The 21,147-nt window shown below is 40.1% G+C and overlaps 1 protein-coding gene across 2 annotated transcripts in view; it reads right to left on the bottom strand.

Annotated features, from left to right (window-relative positions):
- LOC134309983 (NACHT, LRR and PYD domains-containing protein 3-like) overlaps positions 1–13,000 on the bottom strand; it is a 47,444-nt gene extending 34,444 nt beyond the window's left edge. Inside the window, exons 1-2 of one of the 2 annotated variants that reach the window (XM_062991490.1) lie at positions 12,852–12,896; positions 12,087–12,232 (exon numbers count right to left, since the gene is read on the bottom strand). Coding sequence is in view for 1 of the 2 variants with exons in the window: in XM_062991489.1 (XP_062847559.1) it covers positions 12,852–12,889 (38 nt within the window). In the remaining variant the exon portion in view is untranslated. Of the gene's footprint in view, positions 1–12,086; positions 12,233–12,851 lie in introns of both variants that reach the window. The other variant, XM_062991489.1, reaches the window with a different exon arrangement.
- Between the last annotated feature and the right edge of the window lie 8,147 nt (positions 13,001–21,147).

The raw sequence follows: 21,147 nt of genomic DNA, 5'->3' as shown, positions 1-21,147 counted from the left end.
GGAGGGGGAAAACAATAGAAAACAATAATATTTTAAAATATTATTTTAGGTAAAAATGTTAAAATCATCTGATGAGTTTAAAAGGTTTAAATATTTAACATTAAGAAAAATATAATCTGGGATGTGAAGCTTAAAGTGACGTAGATGCTTTAAATCTTCCAGTAAGCTGGTAAAAGCAAATACAATTTAGTCTGTAATAAGACGGCTCAGTTTAGGGAATCATACGACGTACTAAGCCAGCATACTTATACTTAGGGAACTCAACTGGTTTTGTTTCCCATTGGAACTTAGGGTTCTTCCCCCTGAAGACTAACAAAAACTAGTCTAACTTTATATTAATGAAATCAACACAAACTGAGATGACCCTGATTGAGCATTCTCCCTTTGCAATACAAAAAGGTATTATATGTATAGCAGGGACAGTAAATGAACAGCAGAAAACTCTGCACCAGACAAATCCTAATAGAATGTTTAATCCGACAGCCTCCTCAGCATCAAAACCTTTGGCAATATCAAGGTTAAAACATTCCCACTCCCACCACTAAACAGTATTATGATCAGAAGACCCTAAAAACAAACACTTTTAGTATAACTTTCAAAAAAACACCTGTTCCTAGCAAAGCTCATAATTGGATACCAAAGGGTGAGTAACAAATGACTCCCACAGCTTTAAGTATATAAAGTCCTTTGCTGCAGCAGTAAAATCAACCCAATCCAGTGTGCCAAACAGACTTTACTTGGCTCTACAAAGAGACCCCAGCTGACTAACATAGGCAAAGACCCTAACCCACGCCCCCCCAGGCACAGGGTCTGCTGATGACCCCCCAGACAACCCCAGAACCAAAAAACCCAAGCCGAAGCAGGTCATAGCGACGCTAATCCATATAAGAAAACCGAATCCTCTGTGCAGCCACTAATGCCAAGTTCACACTACACGACTTTCTGATTTGTCAGGTCGCTGTACAATCACACTACACGACTGAATCTTTTGCACTCAGGAGTCTTTCAGTCGGTGTATATTTCACACTACACGACTGATGGGTGATAGGGGGTTTCACACTACACGATCTATCACCAACTGGAATCGCAGGCGAGTTTCTCTGATCTCCCAAACTATGTTTTTTTTTTTGTTTACAAAAACACACGTGAGAAGTGATGAAGGGTTTAATGATACCACGTCCAAAAATGCACGTCAGCAAGTAGCGAGAGCTCAAAGTTGTTTGTGCATTGATGTGCAGCGTAAAATCAAGGAGTGGATTTGGCAACACGATACTGTATGGATTGTTCTATAGTAAGTTGGAAGTTAATAAATATTTTTGCAATGCAGCGTGGGTATTATGTTTTGTAAAGGACGATAAGATCAGAAATACTGTAAAATGTGTGTGTGCTGATGTATTCTGATATAAACTATATTATCCCCCTGTCCCACCTGTTTACACTCCTCTCCTGTGTTTCCCCTCACACCGTATCTTGTGTTCTCATTGGCTGTTCGACACAGCACTCATTGCCAGTTGTGCAACTCAGATCAGATATCTGACGTGCTAGAAATCGTTGTTGGGTAGTTCACACATAGCGATTGAGAGCTGAGTTTTGATCGCCAAGCGAATGCCGAGTTGCTCCTGAGCCGGCAAATCTAGCGCCGACCGGCCGCCGAGAGAAAATCAGGGCAAAAGTCGTGTAGTGTGAACTAGGCATAAAGCACAGTCAGTCCAAGGCCCAAGGAAAACAGACATGCCAAATTGTGGAAATGACTGAGGCTGACCCAACCCAAACCCAGAGAGGTCAAACCAAATCTACAACATCTAATTCTATCATACAATGGAATTGTTGAAGAGTCAATTACAATAAAAGGACAACTAGCCACATCCCTGAGCCTGCTGGCCTTTGCCTTCAAGAAACTGTAATGGCACCAGCTGTCAATACCCCCTTGAAAAGCTTTGTAAATTACTAGGGATGTCCCAATCACGTTTTTTTGTTCCCGATACCGATCCCGATTATTAATTTTGATCCCGATCCGATACCGAGTCTCAAACCGATACTTGTACAGTGGGGTCAAAAAGTATTTAGTCAGCCACTGATTGTGCATGTTCTCCTACTTAGAAAGATGAGAGAGGTCTGTAATTTTCATCATAGGTACACTTCAACTATGAGAAACAAAATGAGAAAAAAAATCCAGGAAATCACATTGTAGGATTTTTAAAGATTTTATTTGTAAATTATGGTGGAAAATAAGTATTTGGTCAATAACAAAAGTTCAACTCAATACTTTGTAACATAACCTTTGTTGGCAATGACAGAGGTCAGACGTTTCCTGTAAGTCTTCACCAGGTTTGCACACACTGTAGCTGGTATTTTGGCTCATTCCTCCATGCAGATCTCCTCTAGAGCAGTGATGTTTTGGGGCTGTCGCTGGGCAACACAGACTTTCAACTCCCTCCACAAATTTTCTATGGGGTTGAGGTCTGGAAACTGGCTAGGCCACTCCAGGACCTTGAAATGCTTTTTACGGAGCCACTCCTTCATTGCCCGAGCGGTGTGTTTGGGATTATTGTCATGCTGGAAGACCCAGCCACGTTCCATCTTCAATGCTCTCACTGATGGAAGGAGGTTTTGGCTTAAAATCTCACGATACATGGCCCCGTTCATTCTTCCCTTAACACGGATCAGTCGTCCTGTCCCCTTTGCAGAAAAACAGCCCCAAAGCATGATGTTTCCACCCCCATGCTTCACAGTAGGTATGGTGTGCAACTCAGCATTCTTCTTCCTCCAAACACGACGAGTTGAGTTTTTACCAAAAAGTTCCATTTTGGTTTCATCTGACCACATGATATTCTCCCAATCCTCTTCTGGATCATCCATATGCTCTCTGGCAAACTTCAGACGGGCCTGGACATGTACTGGCTTAAGCAGGGGGACACGCCTGGCACTGCAGGATTTGAGTCCCTCTCGGCATAGTGTGTTACTGTAGTACTTTGGTCCCAGCTCTCTGCAGCTCATTCATCAGGTCCCTCCGTGTAGTTCTGGGATTTTTGCTCACCGTTCTCATGATCATTTTGACCCCATGGGATGAGATCTTGACCCAAAGGGAGATTATCAATAGTCTTGTATGTCTTCCATTTTCTTACAATTGCTCCCACAGTTGATTTATTCACACCAACCTGTGATTTCCTGGATTTTTTTTTCTCATTTTGTCTCTCATAGTTGAAGTGTACCCTATGATGAAAATTACAGACCTCTCTCATCTTTCTAAGTAGGAGAACTTGCACAATCAGTGGCTGACTAAATACTTTTTGACCCCACTGTATTTTCTAGATATTGTCTAGATAGGAATTGGATAATACTGTTCACACAGTGCACACTTCAAGGACATTACAGTTATTCACATTAATTCATTGTACATGTTTAACAACTAAATAGCTCTGCAGCGCTGAAGGGGAAAATGCTGCATCCAAGCTATTGGCTTAATGTTTTGTATTTTTACAAAATCAATCAAAATGATTGAGATAATTACAGTTTTACTTTAAACTTTACATTCGAAGAAAAAAAATCTGTTTAATGCAGTGATACACTAAAAATGAACAGAAATCTGTGTAGCAGCTTCACTTGAATATAAAAAAAAATTACTTAAAAGCATTAAAGTAAAACCTGAATACCAAAATAAAATGGAAAGGCTCTTTTGTTATGAAGGAAAGCCAGTTCTTAAAGTGCTTGTATCGTGACGATGGTTTGATGGACGTTTCTATGCGAAGTGAGTGTGTTTTGACCCTTTGGGGCTTCCATAGAACATGAAATAGCATTCTTGGCTGTCCGCTATTCGGTGCCTTAACAGAAGAAGTTAATAAAGTGTTCTGCTCCCGACAATATGTGAATATAGCGTGTATTTATTTCTTTATTAAACGAGTGCATCACTACGTTGTTTTGTAAACCGGAGTGATCCTCGACTCACACACCATATAAACAGTAAAATTCTACAGTAATGAACGCAGCTCTGCTCCCACCGCCTCATGAAATGCTCACACTGCAGATATTATGCTGGATTTGTTTCACTTTCCAATTTAAACTATTTCCACACAGCGGACATGCTGACGTAAAACAAAAGATCGGGTTTAGTAAAGCCGATTCCGATCAATTAAAAAATGCCTTGATCTGCCCCGATCCCAATCTTTGAGATCGGATCGGGACGTCCCTATAAATTACCATATCACAAGCAGGTCTACATGTGGAATATTCATCCTCAAAGAAACCCTAATTCCACACTGCCAAATCTCTCTTGACTCTTCACTCCAGGAAACTGCAATTCATGTTATGAATATCATCTCCAAAACTATCACTATATGCTCTGTATGTACCCCTGGATTCCATAAAACTAGATAGACTAATGGAACATCCCCACCCTTTACATACATCCTCATGTGCAACTTTAACAGCCACAATCAGATATGAGCACCTGAAAACCCCAGAAAAAGTCAGAGTTACATCAACAGCAACTTGGCGGTGTGTCAAAACACGGACGAGAATTTTCATCTTTGATATCGTAGCTGAATGTTCTAGGTTTACATTCAATCGTTAAGGTCGCTGTGCTGTGTGTTGTAGCTTATATTTATTTAAAAATTCGATTTATGAGTTGTATACAGAGAATGCATCGTTCGATTAATGCTATTGGTTATTTTACATTTATTTCCAACACAATCCATACAGTTCATTTAGTATAACCCCAGCTAGCACAATCATCTGGCCCAGTTCCCACTTTTCTATCGGCACAGTCGGCCGAGTGTCAGAATCGGCCAGAATCAATGTAGCCAGATCCGGCCCAGTTGTTACCACAGCCGGGTTTGGCTGTTGCTCTTAGAAATGCGTGCGCGCCGACGCCGGCGGAACAGCGTCACCATAGCAACAGTGCGATGCGAGCTGTTGAAAAGGGGGATTAATCGTTCGTTCGTGTGAGGTAAATAAACATTTAATCTTAACAGCTTTTTACTTAGTAAAATGTAAGCAGAAAGTCAATTAATGAGTTTTGGATTAAGATAGAGAGCAATTTGGAAATGGAAACTGTTTATGGTAATGTTATCTTGTGAGTTTCAGGTTAACTGGTAGTCTGAACTGAAACTTTTCAGGTAGTTAGCTAAAAGGCTAACAGTTTCTAGCATTAGACAACAGCTGCTAAATAATTAAAGCTCACTGAATACTGTGGATGACGTTAACTTAAAAGCTACAGTAAGCAACAAGAACAACAATAATAATAGTAATACAATAATAAGCAACAGACGACCTACCATCTCTGACTACATCCACAAGGTGGACCAACAAAGCAGGTGTGTATAATTTAAGAGTGGACAGTGAGTGGACACGGTATTTGAAAACTCCAGCAGCGCTGCTGAGTCTGATCCACTCATACCAGCACAACACACACTAGCACACCACCACCACGTCAGTGTCACTGCAGTGCTGAGAATAATTCACCACCTAAATAATACCTGCTCTGTGGTGGTCCTGGGAGTCCTGACTATTGAAGAATAAGGTAAAAGAGGGCTAACAAAGTATGCAGAGGAACTGATGGACGACAGTGGAACTGTAGAGCTACAAAGTGCTTCTATCCACGATTTTCCTGGCAACACAATGGGGGCTGCCATGACACCTCCATATTTCCGTTTGCCGGTTTTTCGTTTCCGGTCGCGTTAGATTTGCTGTAGTACTAACTACAACATTATTAAACTACTTTTGGTAAGGACTGCATGGTTCAGATATGAGCTCGGGCTCGACGTGTGTTGCTCTCGAGTGCCACAACAACTCAAAGAAATTGAAGCTGTTATTGGAAAGTTCGTGCTTTGAACACCAGCGGATTTGTAAACATTGTCGGTGCGCTGCGCCTTACGCGTTACAGTCCATAATAATATAATAATAATCGTATTAATTATATCAATAATATAATATTTATTAATTAAATAATAATAAAAAAATTATAATATCGTATAATGCAGTTTCACTTTGTATAGTCCAAAATTTTAGAGAGCGTTGCAGAAATTGGACAAATAACATTTAAATCCGGACACCCAGACAGACACGGCTTGTGCAAGTGAATACTGAACGGGTGTAAATACCCTGTTTGTTGTTCCCAGTTCATTGTTTTAGTAAATTAAACAACGCAACGCGTTTTATTCTGTCTCTTTAGCTCCCCTTTCCTGCTTTACATCCACTCATGAACCAGTATACACTGTTGTAGAAGTAAAAACAATCAACAAATTAGTCGTGATACATTGTTTATTATTTCCAGTGTTTCACAGCTATTAGAATGTTCCTCGGCTCATCCCTCCCTACCTTCCACAACTTCCCTAACCCTGCAATGCACGAGTAACCCACCGTCTCCACTACTCCACTCTCCCTCAGCATTACCCACGCCTGATGTTTTCCCTCAGCATTACCCACACCTGATGTTTTCCCTCAGCATTACCCACGCCTGATGTTCACCTTCAGCATTACCCACACCTGATGTTTTCCCTCAGCATTACCCACGCCTGATGTTTACCTTCAGCATTACCCACGCCTGATGTTTACCTTCAGCATTACCCACGCCTGATGTTCACCTTCAGCAATTCCTACGCATGTAAGCCTCTGTGCTTTTATAGTTCTGTAGCTCCTCACCGTCTACAGCTTCGGAAAAGACGAAATGGTTCACTTATATCAATATAGCTAACCTCATGTCATCTACCCACTCTGTAAGCGTGGAAGGGTGGGACACTGTCAGAACACGCTCACCACAGCTTCTTAAAATGTCCTTACTGTCAAGTGCTAGGAATTAATAAAGGACTCAGTTTTAACTCAAACAAAACTGCTTTATTGTTCGGAGCATCAGCTTGCAGAGACACGGAACATGTGAGTGAGCCGGGTGCGTTCCAACAACACACCGAGAGGAGGGAATAAGGGTTCACAGTGCACTCGTCTAACAAAATGCATAAATAGACAGTCGCTCTACACTTACTATTCAACCACCGAGTGCTTTTGGCCATGTTTGTTAAAAAAACCCCAGTTACGAATGACCACTACTTCTGTCGTTCAGAACGTAAACACTGTAACCGGAAGTCAAAAACCGGCTTCAGCTACGAATCACGGGAAAGGTCAAAGTTCAGGAAAATCGTGGATAGATAGATAACTTTATTAATCCCATAGGGAAAGTCAGTAAATGGTTAGTAAACTGTATGGTTAGTGGAGCTGATAGAAAAAGAGTATACATACAATCAGAATCAGAATACTTTATTGATCCCAGAGAGAAATTGCAGAAGGAGGTGGTTTTAATGTTATGGCTGATCGTATATAATTTTATAACCCAAAGGTTGTCCCTTGTATTTTTTGTAGATATTCAAGTGTCCACTACCATCACTGAGCCACATTTGCTTATTCACCTCTCATACATGAGTAAAAACTATGAACACTACTCTGCAGCATCTAACATCCGGCGTAGATCATCAGCCAAGGTCACAAGATCCAGCAAGAAGGTCCTGGGTTCGATCCCCAGGTGGGGCGGTCTGGGTCCTTTCTGTGTGGAGTTTGCATGTTCTCCCTGTGTCCACGTAGGTTTCATCCGGGTGCTCCGGTTTCCTCCCACAGTCCAAAGACATGCAAGTGAGGTGAATTAGAGACACTAAATTGTCCATGACTGTGTTTGATATAACCTTGTGAACTGATGAATCTTGTGTAATGAGTAACTACCGTTCCTGTCATGAATGTAACCAAAGTGTAAAACATGACGTTACAATCCTAATAAACAAACAAGCTGTACTTCTTTATATAGTTTATATATATATATATATATACAGTGTATCACAAAAGTGAGTACACCCCTCACATTTCTGCAGATATTTAAGTATATCTTTTCATGGGACAACACTGACAAAATGACACTTTGACACAATGAAAAGTAGTCTGTGTGCAGCTTATATAACAGTGTAAATTTATTCTTCCCTCAAAATAACTCAATATACAGCCATTAATGTCTAAACCACCGGCAACAAAAGTGAGTACACCCCTTAGAGACTACACCCCTAAATGTCCAAATTGAGCACTGCTTGTCATTTTCCCTCCAAAATGTCATGTGACTCATAAGTGTTACTAGGTCTCAGGTGTGCATAGGGAGCAGGTGTGTTCAATTTAGTAGTACAGCTCTCACACTCTCTCATACTGGTCACTGAAAGTTCCAACATGGCACCTCATGGCAAAGAACTCTCTGAGGATCTTAAAAAACGAATTGTTGCGCTACAAGAAGATTGCCAACACCCTGAAACTAAGCTGCAGCACAGTGGCCAAGATCATCCAGCGTTTTAAAAGAGCAGGGTCCACTCAGAACAGACCTCGCGTTGGTCGTCCAAAGAAGCTGAGTGCACGTGCTCAGCATCACATCCAACTGCTGTCTTTGAAAGATAGGCGCAGGAGTGCTGTCAGCATTGCTGCAGAGATTGAAAAGGTGGGGGGTCAGCCTGTCAGTGCTCAGACCATACGCCGCACACTACATCAAATTGGTCTGCATGGCTGTCACCCCAGAAGGAAGCCTCTTCTGAAGTCTCTACACAAGAAAGCCCGCAAACAGTTTGCTGAAGACATGTCAACAAAGGACATGAATTACTGGAACCATGTCCTATGGTCTGATGAGACCAAGATTAATTTGTTTGGTTCAGATGGTCTCAAGCATGTGTGGCGGCAATCAGGTGAGGAGTACAAAGATAAGTGTGTCATGCCTACAGTCAAGCATGGTGGTGGGAATGCCATGGTCTGGGGTTGCATGAGTGCAGCAGGTGTTGGGGAGTTACATTTAATTGAGGGACACATGAACTCCAATATGTACTGTGAAATACTGAAGCAGAGCATGATCCCCTCCCTCCAGAAACTGGGTCGCAGGGCAGTGTTCCAGCATGATAATGACCCCAAACACACCTCTAAGACGACCACTGCTTTATTGAAGAGGCTGAGGGTAAAGGTGATGGACTGGCCAAGCATGTCTCCAGACCTAAACCCAATAGAACATCTTTGGGGCATCCTCAAGCGGAAGGTGGAGGAGCGCAAAGTCTCGAATATCCGCCAGCTCCGTGATGTCGTCATGGAGGAGTGGAAAAGCAATCCAGTGGCAACCTGTGAAGCTCTGGTAAACTCCATGCCCAGGAGAGTTAAGGCAGTTCTGGGAAATAATGGTGGCCACACAAAATATTGACACTTCAGGAACTTTCACTAAGGGGTGTACTCACTTTTGTTGCCGGTGGTTTAGACATTAATGGCTGTATATTGAGTTATTTTGAGGGAAGAATAAATTTACACTGTTATATAAGCTGCACACAGACTACTTTTCATTGTGTCAAAGTGTCATTTTGTCAGTGTTGTCCCATGAAAAGATATACTTAAATATCTGCAGAAATGTGAGGGGTGTACTCACTTTTGTGATACACTGTATATACATATATATGCAGTATGTGTATATATATATATATATATATATATATATATATATATATATATATATATTGTTCACTTTTATAATTATTATTCTTATATGCAATTATATGTTATTTTCTATATATAATATTCATATAGCTGTCATTTTGGTTCACTTTTATAATTGGTCTTATTTATAATACTCTGATTATTATTATTATACTACTTGCTGCAATTATCTTAATAAAATACTTTCTGGGCTGCCGGCACTGAACCAGATGCGGAGGCTCGGCTGACAGGAGCTGCGCCGGAAGTGGGCCACAATTACAAGGCTAGCTGGGAACTGTATCAGTTCAAACTGCTGATTTACCATCAATGCACATCTGTTTCCAGATACAGAAAGCACTGCAGTTCTAACTCAAGAAGGAAAACTTTGTGTATTTGTATTATTTACATCATTCTCAATAGAACTGTTAAGAAATTAAAATAACAATCAGAAGCTGTTTTGCGTTTGTATGCAGTCCTGCTGCAGGTTAAACTGTGGATCTGTGTAATGTCATTTATTTATGTATTGATTTATGTGGATATATTTATGTGGACTTTATGACCCAATACAAAAGTTAAACTTACATCACCACATTCATGGGTGCAGCTGTGGTAATAAAGAAAGGATTACATTTTGATCCCAATTTTAATTATTATTATTATTATTATTATTGCATGAATAAAAAGCTTGTTGTGCAGAACTGTATTGCATTTAAACTAGGGATGTAATGATACACTCTACCCACGATGCGATGCGATTCAGGATACTGATTTCACAATACAGATTTTTTTTAAACTGAAATTGAAGACAAATTATGACAAAGTTTCATTTTATTATTTCTCTTAAAAAAGACCATAAAAAACAGTATTTGTGTTTATCAAATAATGAATGCCCTTTATTTCTGATGTAGGTGCAAACAATGCAAAACCATTTTGAATTAAGCCCAATTTCGGTGAAAAACCGCGAATTTGGCCACCAGGCGTTATGAAGAGCACCAGCGCTCTGCTGTTTAAAGTGAATATCGAGTCATTATACATATACATTGTACATATACGCTGCCTGGCCAAAAAAAAAGGTCACACACACTAATATTTCCCCCAAGATCTTGTATTGATGATGGGATATTTGGACCACTGCACAAAGTCTTCTCCAGCACATCTCAAAGATTCTCAATGAAACAGCAGCTAGCTCTTACAATGCCTTTTTATTGTGTATATAACAGAAAACACTTCACTTCAAATTTAAATCAGATAAAGATTTAAAAGGTAAAAAAATGTGATAAAGATGAAAACGTATTTATATTTGTACATGAGCAATAAGTTAACGATGTCATTGTCTATAGACATGATACATGGCTTATCTGCTGCTCTGAGGCTAAAAAACATTTCATTAAGGGTTAGCCTATTTTGCTGAATAACATAACATGCTTTAAGTTTTTTTTTTTTTTTAACAATTTAGCCTATATTATGATGGTGTAAAATTGATAGTGATTTAGGCTATTTGTCTCTACTTGTTAAAATAAATTAGGCTATCGTGCTGACATCTTTCTGAATGTCTAAACAATTTAACATATATCATGTATATTCTCTATGTTATATTTTACATTACAAATAACTATCTTAGTTTAAATAACTCTGTTAGAATATCCTCTACATGTCCCTTCAGTAGTCATGGATCATCAGTACAGTAGCGTCGAAACAAAAACATTCCATTCATGAGTTAGGCTATTTAATATATTACACTTCAAATTATGTTTATTATTTTCAGCTTGAAACGGGATATTTGTGATTAATGGTGTGTGTTGGGTTCTACAAAATAAACTACGCTAAGTTGACATTGCAATTGTTGCGCAATAGCCTTACAGTGACAATACAACATTATTTCCATATCTCTCTTTACCGGCTGCATGGGGTCTGTCCTCTGGAAAACAGCTCTGTTCATTTGGCACATTTGGCAGCTTTCTTTTTTTTAACCTGGCCTTTTCGGCTCCACCTGGCCTCTCCCTGCCCTCCATCACCACCGACTGATGGCAGTGTTGCCAACTCCTCAGTAAGGAAAGTAGCTATTGGCTGTCCTAAAAGTCGCTAGAAGTCGCTAAATGACGTCATCGCCTAATTTGCATAAGGTCCATTTGCGTATAATTGACGCTGTAGAAGAGGAATAACGTCGTGGGAGAGACAGAAAGTGGGTAAAAACACCCTAAATATGTTTAGAACTACAAATGAACTTTCTTCTGTTGATTCATGGTTTGTTTTTGTTTTTTAAAAAAACACAGCTACTCTGGGCAGGGTTGCCAGATTGCGACAGTAATTTTCAGCCAAAATGCATGAAAAAACTCCCAAAACACAGGATAAGCAGATGATGTTTAGCATTTCACAAATAATAAACCAGTTAAACCATCATGACCTACAAATTAATATCTTAAAATGTACAGATCAGTAATTATACATTGTAAAGGACAAATTATTTTTGCTTGCGTGTCTTTGAAGTAGCCTACCAAGTGTGTAAAATGCATTATTTATAATAGGACACACAAACCTTTGCAAGTAAATAAAAATAAACTTGCAAGCAATGAAAGTTTTCCCTCTCGTACATATGAGAGGTTGAATGTACGAGACTTGCTTACCTTCATATTCAACTCAAATCACTTGTCTAACATATGAATCAGTGTAAAAATTGTTATGGACAAGTCTCAGTCTTCCTCCATGGAAAAAGTGGGCCGGGTTTGGGCATGAAACTCCCGGGCAGAAAAAGGGGCCCACTCCGGCCCTGCTAAAGTAGGAGACATAAATGTTCATGCAGTGGAACTATTTACCCATTGCTGTATGTATTACTGTTATGAGTGTTTCAGTCTGTTGATTTTGGATTTTATTTTAAATGTGATTAGCAGGAGATTAACAATTCAGAGCTTAAAATTAAAGATTTTTAAATGTTAAAACTATTAGTCTAGTTCAGGTCAGAAAACCGAAACATCGTAGTTTCTCTTACATAATACTAAAAATAGCAAATTGTTTATAAATAATTCATCTACATGTGTGGAGTAACTTCCACCCACATCAAGATTAATACTGATTAAATGTGTTAGAATTAAACAGTATAATAAACAAGCAGCTGCTCTGGAATTAATCAGTGCTGCAGACCAGCAGGATCGATCCTAAATCACTTCAGATAGGCTACATAGTGACTACATAGGGTTTAGAAGCCTTCATTATTGTACCCTACATAGTGCACAGGAGTAGGAGGTACGAAACCATTTGAGATTCGTCCTGACAACGACGCCACAGCTCATATCTTCAATATTCTATGTTTTATATTATTAGTGTTGGCTGTTGTACATTCGCTGCAGTCTGATGTATTGATATCATTATTTATAAGGAATAAATTCACTCACTTTTTGTCTTTCTTCGGGAGATTCATGTCGGAGCTCATGTTTCTTCTTACAGACTGAAGCTTTAAAGCTGCTCACAAAACACTGCAGTACAACAAAATTCTAGATTCTACAAAAGTGTAGCTTGACATATGAAATATTTTAACACCTTTAATAACTCCGAACTACATTAAACTCCTCTGTCCACTAAACATCGCAGTTTACTTTCACTATAACTTATAACGGATTTAACTTTATTCAGCATAAGAGGGAGGAGCTACAGCGCATGCGCTCTCTTCTGACAGCTTGATTCTGAAATGTCTGCTCAGATTCTAAGTAAATAAACAAACTTCACATTTCAAAACTGGGTGGAATATTAATTATTGAGCACTGGATCAGATAACACAGTCTTAACTAAACAATGTGCATTATGTGTGGAATAAATTAATACCCACTAAAAACAACTTCAAAGCAAAATGAATATTGTGACTAAAGATGTAAACAGTGTCCATCTTGGTGTATTGAGTGTGTGCTGCTGTTTACTCTGTACAAATGTTGGGTATTCCCAAAAGTCAGTGTATCATTAGCTGTAATAGGAAAAAAATTATTTATTAGGATTTTAACGTCATGTTTTACACTTTGGTTACATTCATGACAGGAACGGTAGTTACTCATTACACAAGATTCATCAGTTCTAGTTTAATATCAAACACAATCAGTCATGGACAATTTCGTATCTCCAATTCACCTCACTTGCACGTCTTTGGTCTGTGGGAGGAAACCCAAAAGGACACTAGGAGAACATGCTTACTACACAGAAAGGACCCCTCCACCCCCACTTTCATCTGAGCTTTGTAGAATCACCCCAATGCTCCTGACAGAATAAGAGAAAATGCATTTTTGAATGGCTGAAGGTTCATGCTAACTTCAAAAATTCAGATCAATGTGTAATGTGTAAGTTGATATACAACGATCAGCCATAACATTAAAACCACCTCCTGGTTTCTACACTCACTGTCCATTTTATCAGCTCCACTTATCATATAGAAGTTTCTCTGTATACTGTGTTAGCCCCGTTCACCCTGTTCTTTAATGGTCAGGACCCCCACAGGACCACCACAGAGCAGGTATTATTTAGGTGGTGGATCATTCTCAGCACTGCAGTGACACTGACATGGTGCTGGTGTGTTGGTGTGTGTTGTGCTGGTATGAGTGGATCAGACACAGCAGCGCTGCTGGAGTTTTTAAATACCGTGTCCACTCACTGTCCACTATATTAGACACTCCTACCTAGTCGGTCCACCTTGTAGATGTAAAGTCAGAGACGATCGCTCATCTGTTGCTGCTGTTTGAGTCGCTCATCTTCTAGACCTTCATCAGTGGTCACAGGACGCTGCCCACGGGGCGCTGTCGGCTGGATATTTTTGGTTGGTGGACTATTCTCAGTCCAGCAGTGACAGTAAGGTGTTTAAAAACTGCAGCAGCACTGCTGTGTCTAATCCACTCATTCTTATTTTTGCTTATTTTTCATCAGAATAAGATGATTAATTTGTTAACTGATTTTAAAAAGTATTATGTTATTATCAGTTTAACAGTTTATAATGGTGCACCACTTATTTTTATGTTTAATAGTTATCAAACTCTCATTATACAATGGCAACAATTAGTCATTTAACACAGCTAAGTAGTCATGGTACAGTAGACATGCAAATACCAGGGTTTATACTGGCTGGATTTGTGTGTATTTTTTGTTCTAGATAATGGAGCAGGCAGGTAGGACCTGTTTGAAGTGTATGCTATTGATTAATAATGGAAGGTAACATATAGTAGAAAAACACCAGAACCACCTTTTTCTTTTTTATTTGCACATATGAACACAAAAGGAAAGAAAACATAATGATACAAAAAAAAAAAGAATGTGCAGGAGAAGTAAAAAAAAAAAAAAAAAGCCGAATGGGCTTATAAAAACAAACTTTCTCTCAAGAAAAATATATATATATATAAAAAGAAACAAAATATATACATATATGTATACACACACTCGCACACATACATGTATAGAAAAAAATAACAATCAATAGTGAGAGTGCTTAAATTACATAACTACGAAACATACAAACAACAGAATAAAGAATAAAATAACTTATATATATTATTCATGTCACACATAAGAATGTCAGTGATAAAAAATGAGCTTTGAGCTGTTTTTTTTAGGTTACTGATATTATTACTTTCATTTAGATGAGGTGGTAGGTTGTTCCAAATTATAGGTCCTTGGTAAGAGATGGCAAACTCCAATCACATAAGGAGAGTCTGACCACTGTGTTCTTTGGGAGGCCAGCAATGATGAGGGACCTTGCATCGAACTTTTTATGAACCAGTCTCAGCAAATGTAGTACTTGTATTGGTACTTGCAGGGGCGTAGCACCAAATTCTGGGCCCTATGCACAAGCAGTGCCCATGGGCCCCCCTCACCCCAGTCCAGACTCCTTCTAGACTCCTCAAGGGCCCTCCCCCGACTTGGGGCCCTGTTAACTCAGTCCCACTTTTCACCCCACTACGACGCCCCTGGGTACTTGCAGCACCCTGCTCCCAGTTCCGTTTCTGACATCAAGCAGTAACCTGAGCTGTAGTGTTTCAGACAGTGCCTCTCTCGCCCTCATTCTTCATCTCTTTGTTTTCGAACATGGAGCACAGTGGTTAGACTCTCCGTATGTGATTGGATAAAGAGGTTGGATTCTTTCCACAGACAAATTAAATCTGAAAAATCTTTATTGTCCAGTAGTGAAGTCTTAAATGCTGAGGATTGGATTCCAACACATGGTTTAGCTAGATGTGACCAGCACATCTTAACTTGACCTTTTACTATGAGCGTTAAGAATGGCACGACTTGGAAACCATTTAAACTGAAAATTAAGGTTCAGCTTCTTTGCAACTTATGGAATTGCTACTTCTGCTTTTGCTTCATAATGAATATAACCACTTGTGGTCACTAGATGGTGCTATGGGTTCTTTTTTTTTTACATTAACATACTAACCTAATTCCTAATGTGAGATACAAATACCAATATTAAAGATTTATCAAATATTACATGGAAATTAATTGCAATACCAAGAACACACATTCAATGTGTAAAACATAAAACATTCTTACTACAAATACACCTATTAGGCCTTATATTTTATTATATTATATGATATTATTTGATATTATATTATACCCTGTAAATTAACTAACGGAACTAAGCAAAGGTAAACATGATACATTTGCTCTCAACTTCTGGTAACTTGGTGTAGTTTATCATCGTAGTCTCTGTTGTTTGTTTGTTTATTAGGATTGTAACGTCATGTTTTACACTTTGGTTACATTACACAAAATTCATCAGTTCACAAGGTTATACATCGAACACAGTCGTGGACAATTTTGTATCTCCAATTCACCTCACTTGCACGTCTTTGGACTGTGGGAAACTGGATGATAAACCCATGCAGACACGGGGAGAACATGCAAACTCTACACAGAAAGGACCCAGACCACCCTACCTGGGGATTGAACCCAGGACCTTCTTGCTGTGAGGCGACCGTGCCGCCCTCATAGTTTCTGAATAAAACTTGTTCAGACTAGAGAGTAATTTTTCTTGGAAGGGCAGACAAGTTAACTAGCCGCCTAATCAGATAACTTACTAAGTGAGAGGTGTTATGATTTACATGAGAAAAGGTAGGATGGCTGATAAACCTGCCATCTGAATTGGTTTTTGTTCCTTTTTCCCTTTTTTAAGAGGCCATAAAACGTAGGTGCCATTCCATCATAAAGGAGTAAAAGTCATTCCAGACTAGTGAAGACTCTCATATGCTTTTAGTCCAGGTAAAACTGAGAATACAAAATGGCTTTGGGGTGTAAAATGGGTTCGAGAACAGGCTCCTGGATGTGAAGTCTTCAAAATTATGATGGTGTGATGGTGCCCTCGAAGGAAATGATGAAGTGAACATGAGGAATTGTTCCTGGACGGTAGAAATGTAGCATTCCATTATATTTTCATGATTTTGTCTTTGCATAGAGGGTTTCAGCTTTTCCCTTCAGCAGTTCACTGCAGCAATAAGCACATGGCGGCACATTTCTCATGAGGGCATTTTGTCTTCTTGTTAGAACTCACAGTTAAGCTTTTTAAGTGGTGTACAGTATATTGTCCATCAGAAAAAACTGCAGCTGAAAAATAGGTGCGGTGTTGTGCCGAATTCCCTCTCCGCGGCAGAATCCGACTCCCATTCGCATTCAATGGCCAAACAGACTTTCAGTGCTTTTATAACTAAGACAAATCTAGGAATGAGGGTAAACTGTACTTCATAAAAAAAGTTAGCTATAATTAAACATGATACTAACAACAATTGTAGTAATGATATATAATAATTATAACTATAAGAATAATATGGGTGGAAATGTCAGCAGCTGTACTAAATTAAATTGGGGGGGGGGGGGGGGGGGGGGGGTACTTGGGGAGTATGATTTCCATGTCTGTGTCACTGCAGTGCTGAGAATGATCCACCTCCCAAATAATACCTGCTCTGTGGTGGTCCTGTGGGGGCCCTGACCCTTAAAGAACAGGGTGAAAGGTAAGTGGAGCTGAGAAAATGGACAGTGAGTGTAGAAACAAGGAGGTGGTCATAATGTTATGGCTGATCAGTATGTTAACTATGGCAAAACAGAAGTTATTTTTTACATGCACAGTCAACTCATTCCAAAAATCTTTATACTGCAAATTATAAGGGCGGCAATTTAAAACAGTAATAAAAATGTTGTGGTTGTTGTTAGATCCTAAACGATTACAGCCACATCCACACAGCTACACAGAGATGATGATGATGATTCCTTTCGGATGCTCCTGTTAGGAGCTATAGCAGGATGTTTGTCCACATGTGTGATCTGGCCCTTGTATTTACCTGTGCTTGGGACTGGCACTATGTTTACCTCCAATGGATAGGTTCATGTAACACCATGCACCTTCTGTATTTGTAAGCCCAGCCCAAGATTTGAACCCCTGGAGCTCCAGCAACATGGCTGTTACCATTACACCACAATACCTCACTCATTTACCAACACAGTAAAGTAATATACAGGGTGAGTCAAAACGCGTTAGATTACTCGTTACTGAAAAATGTGGTCAGATTAGAGTAACGCGTTACTAAGTAACGCGTTACAGACCATCAGTGATGACATGTAACATAGAACATATTTAACATACCCGACAGCACACGGACTGTTAACCAGTATTTACCAACATTTGCCCAAGAGAACAACTTTGGTTAAAAAGTGTTACAGCTCTGGAGGAAAAGCTGTTAGCGTGTCTGGATGTGTTTGTTTTTATTGTCCTGAGTCTTCTGCCAGATGGAAGAGTTTGAAAAAGGTGATGTCCAGGATGAGAGGGGTCTGCTGTAATTTTGCCGGCACGCTTCAGCACTCTGCTGTTGTAAATGTCCTGAAGCGTTGGCAGACTACATCCAATGATCCTCTCCGCTGTCCTGATTATATGCTGGAGTTTGGCTCGTTCATGTGATGTTGAGGAACCAAACCAGATGGTGATGGATGATGTGAGGATGGACTCTATTATTGCTGTGTAGAACTGGATCAGCAGACTGTGGCAGGTTGAATTTCTTCAGCTGTCTCAGGAAGAACATTCTCTGCTGAGCCCTCTTGGCGATGGAGAGTGTGTTCTTTTCCCACTTTAGGTCCCTGGATAAGGTGGTGCCCAGGAACTTAAGTGACTCCACCACTAAGGCCATAGAGCCATTAATTGTGAGGGGGTGTAAGGAGGGCACGTTGCGCTTTTTCAGAAACAAAAGGGAAAATTACATATCTGAATACCCCAGCAAGTAATGGGTAAGGGGGCCTATCTTTTAGGCTATGTCTGGAACATGGCCGCCATCTTGAAAGCCGCCATATTGGATCAAGGGCATGTTTTTCCAATGGGAAGGTGGTCATGTAGCACATCAAAGAAGACCAGAATTTTCTCAGAAATCAATTGCCGCAATCAGATTTGCAATATCTCTTTCAAGATGGCAGCCATGTTCCAGACATAGCCTAAAAGATAGGCCCCCTCACCCATTACTTGCTGGGGTATTCAGATATGTCATTTTCAAGCCGATCAGGTGGCGCAGCGATAAAGTACGCTAGCTCACCAGAGTTGGGGTTTCGAATAAATCGTATCGAATCTCAGCTCTGCCTCTCCGACTGGGCTGGGCGGCTGCATGAACAATTATTGGCTGTTGTTCATAGGGTTAGTGGTAAAAAAGTCGGATCATAGGTCCATAGGACTGATGGCGCCTGCACAGGGCTGAGAAATAATGCTGATGGGGTGTGTCCCTCCCTGCACAGTGCCTGTCAAGTATATGAAGTCGACTTGTGCGTGTGAAAAATGCAGTCTGTACTGACTGTACGTGCTGGAGGAGATGCATGTCAGTTGAAAGGCGTCCTCAGTCAGCGGTGAAGGGTCGGATCAGTATGGAGGACGCAACCAGACTAGACTGAGGAATAGAAACTGGGGGGAAAATATAAATGAAAAAAAAGATCATTTTTATGTCATTTTCCCTTTCGTTTCTAAAATAAAAGAGTGTCCTGCGACTTTTGACTCATATGTATCATACTGTATATTATTGCAATAAAAAACACCAAGTGATTCACATTCACCTACACGTGAACGTATCATCATTAATGAATAAATGAAAGATTCACCACCCACGCCAACTTACACACGTGCTTAGAAAGAACAGACACAACATTCCACCCACAGCCGACATTCTGTCAAAACACTGGTGTGTCACTGTAGATCAGAGAATAACATTTTCAGACAAAACATGGAAACCGTGTCTCAATTTCTGTGTCCCAGTTAAACAAAGACATTTTTACACAGTTTAGTGGAAAAGTTTCTCATTTTGTTCAGGTCAAGTTTCAGATTACTCTAAACGTGTGAGTGTGTAACAGTCACCTTGATTTCTTATAAGTTTATGGGTTACATTATTATGGAAAATAACACTGACACCATCAAATGTAATGACATTCCAGGCCTTTCCCCTTCCCTGTTTTTCCAAAATGCAAAAAAATCAGGACTAATGATTAACCCAAGTCCTTGTAATGCATTGCAAAAGAACAGATAAATAAACCAGCTGGATCTCACCAGCTAGGGCAGGCCTATCTCCAAGCTTCTTAAAGATCATGGAGAAAACCTCCACTTTTACTAGAACCTTAGAACCACAAAATGTACCAACTTTTATGGACTGCTGGCTCATAGCAGATCTAAAAAAACACACCACTTGCTCCACCGGTTAACCAGGATATGCTCCTTCTGTAGTTCCTTCCCAGTAGCTCCACCCCATGCATTTCCAGGAAGCCTCTTAAAGAAACAGTTCCATGATGGTTCAACAAACAAGTTCATTTTGGTCTCCTGTTTAATACCTGACAGCCAACAGCAAAACACCCCCCGCCCCATTTTCTCCCCTAGCTTAGTCGTAACTAATGACCCTGGTTGCGTTACGCTTCACCTCTACCGATACAACTGCATCTTTTCACCTACACGAGGCGAGTTCATATGCAGATCAGCTTTGTGTACAAAGAGCCACACCCTGATCAATGCTTTATTCCCCAACTCTGCGCAGTCGCCGTAATTGCATCAGTTATGAGGAACCCAATCGTTGTTCATGTGGCCATTTTTGGTGTTTTTTTAGCCACAGTATCATTCTACTTTAGTAGAATAGAACATATACACCGATCAGGCATAACATTATGACCACCTTCCTAATATTGTGTCGGTCCCCTTTTTGCTGCCAAAACAGCCCTGATCCGTCGAGGCATGGACTCCACTAGACCCCTGAAAGTGTGCTGTGGTATCTGGCACCAAGATGTCAGCAGATGATCCTTTAACTCCTGTAAGTTGTGAGGTGGAGCCTCCATGGATCGGACTTGTTTGTCCCATAGATGCTCGATTGGATTGAGATCTGGGGAATTTGGAGGCCAAACTCATCGTTGTGCTCCTCAAACCGTTCCTGAAGCATTTAAGCTTTGTGGCAGGGAGCATCATCCTGCTGAAAGAGGCCACAGATATCAGGGAATATCGTTTCCATGAAAGGGTGAACATGGTCTGCAACAATGCTCAGGTAGGTGCTACATGTATTGGGGATCACACTCTCAATCTTCTCTCTAGTAAGGCGCCTCCAGTCTCCAACTCCACCAAATCTATTGTGACGTCAATTTGTTCTCAATAATTTACACAACTTCTATCTTTAATTGAGATCCAATGTGTGATCTGTGTTCGCTTCATTTTTAGGAGTG

This window comes from Trichomycterus rosablanca, chromosome 3 (genome assembly GCF_030014385.1).
Source record: "Trichomycterus rosablanca isolate fTriRos1 chromosome 3, fTriRos1.hap1, whole genome shotgun sequence".
Taxonomy (NCBI): Eukaryota; Metazoa; Chordata; class Actinopteri; order Siluriformes; family Trichomycteridae; genus Trichomycterus; species Trichomycterus rosablanca.
This window is presented reverse-complemented; position numbering and strand designations above follow the sequence as displayed.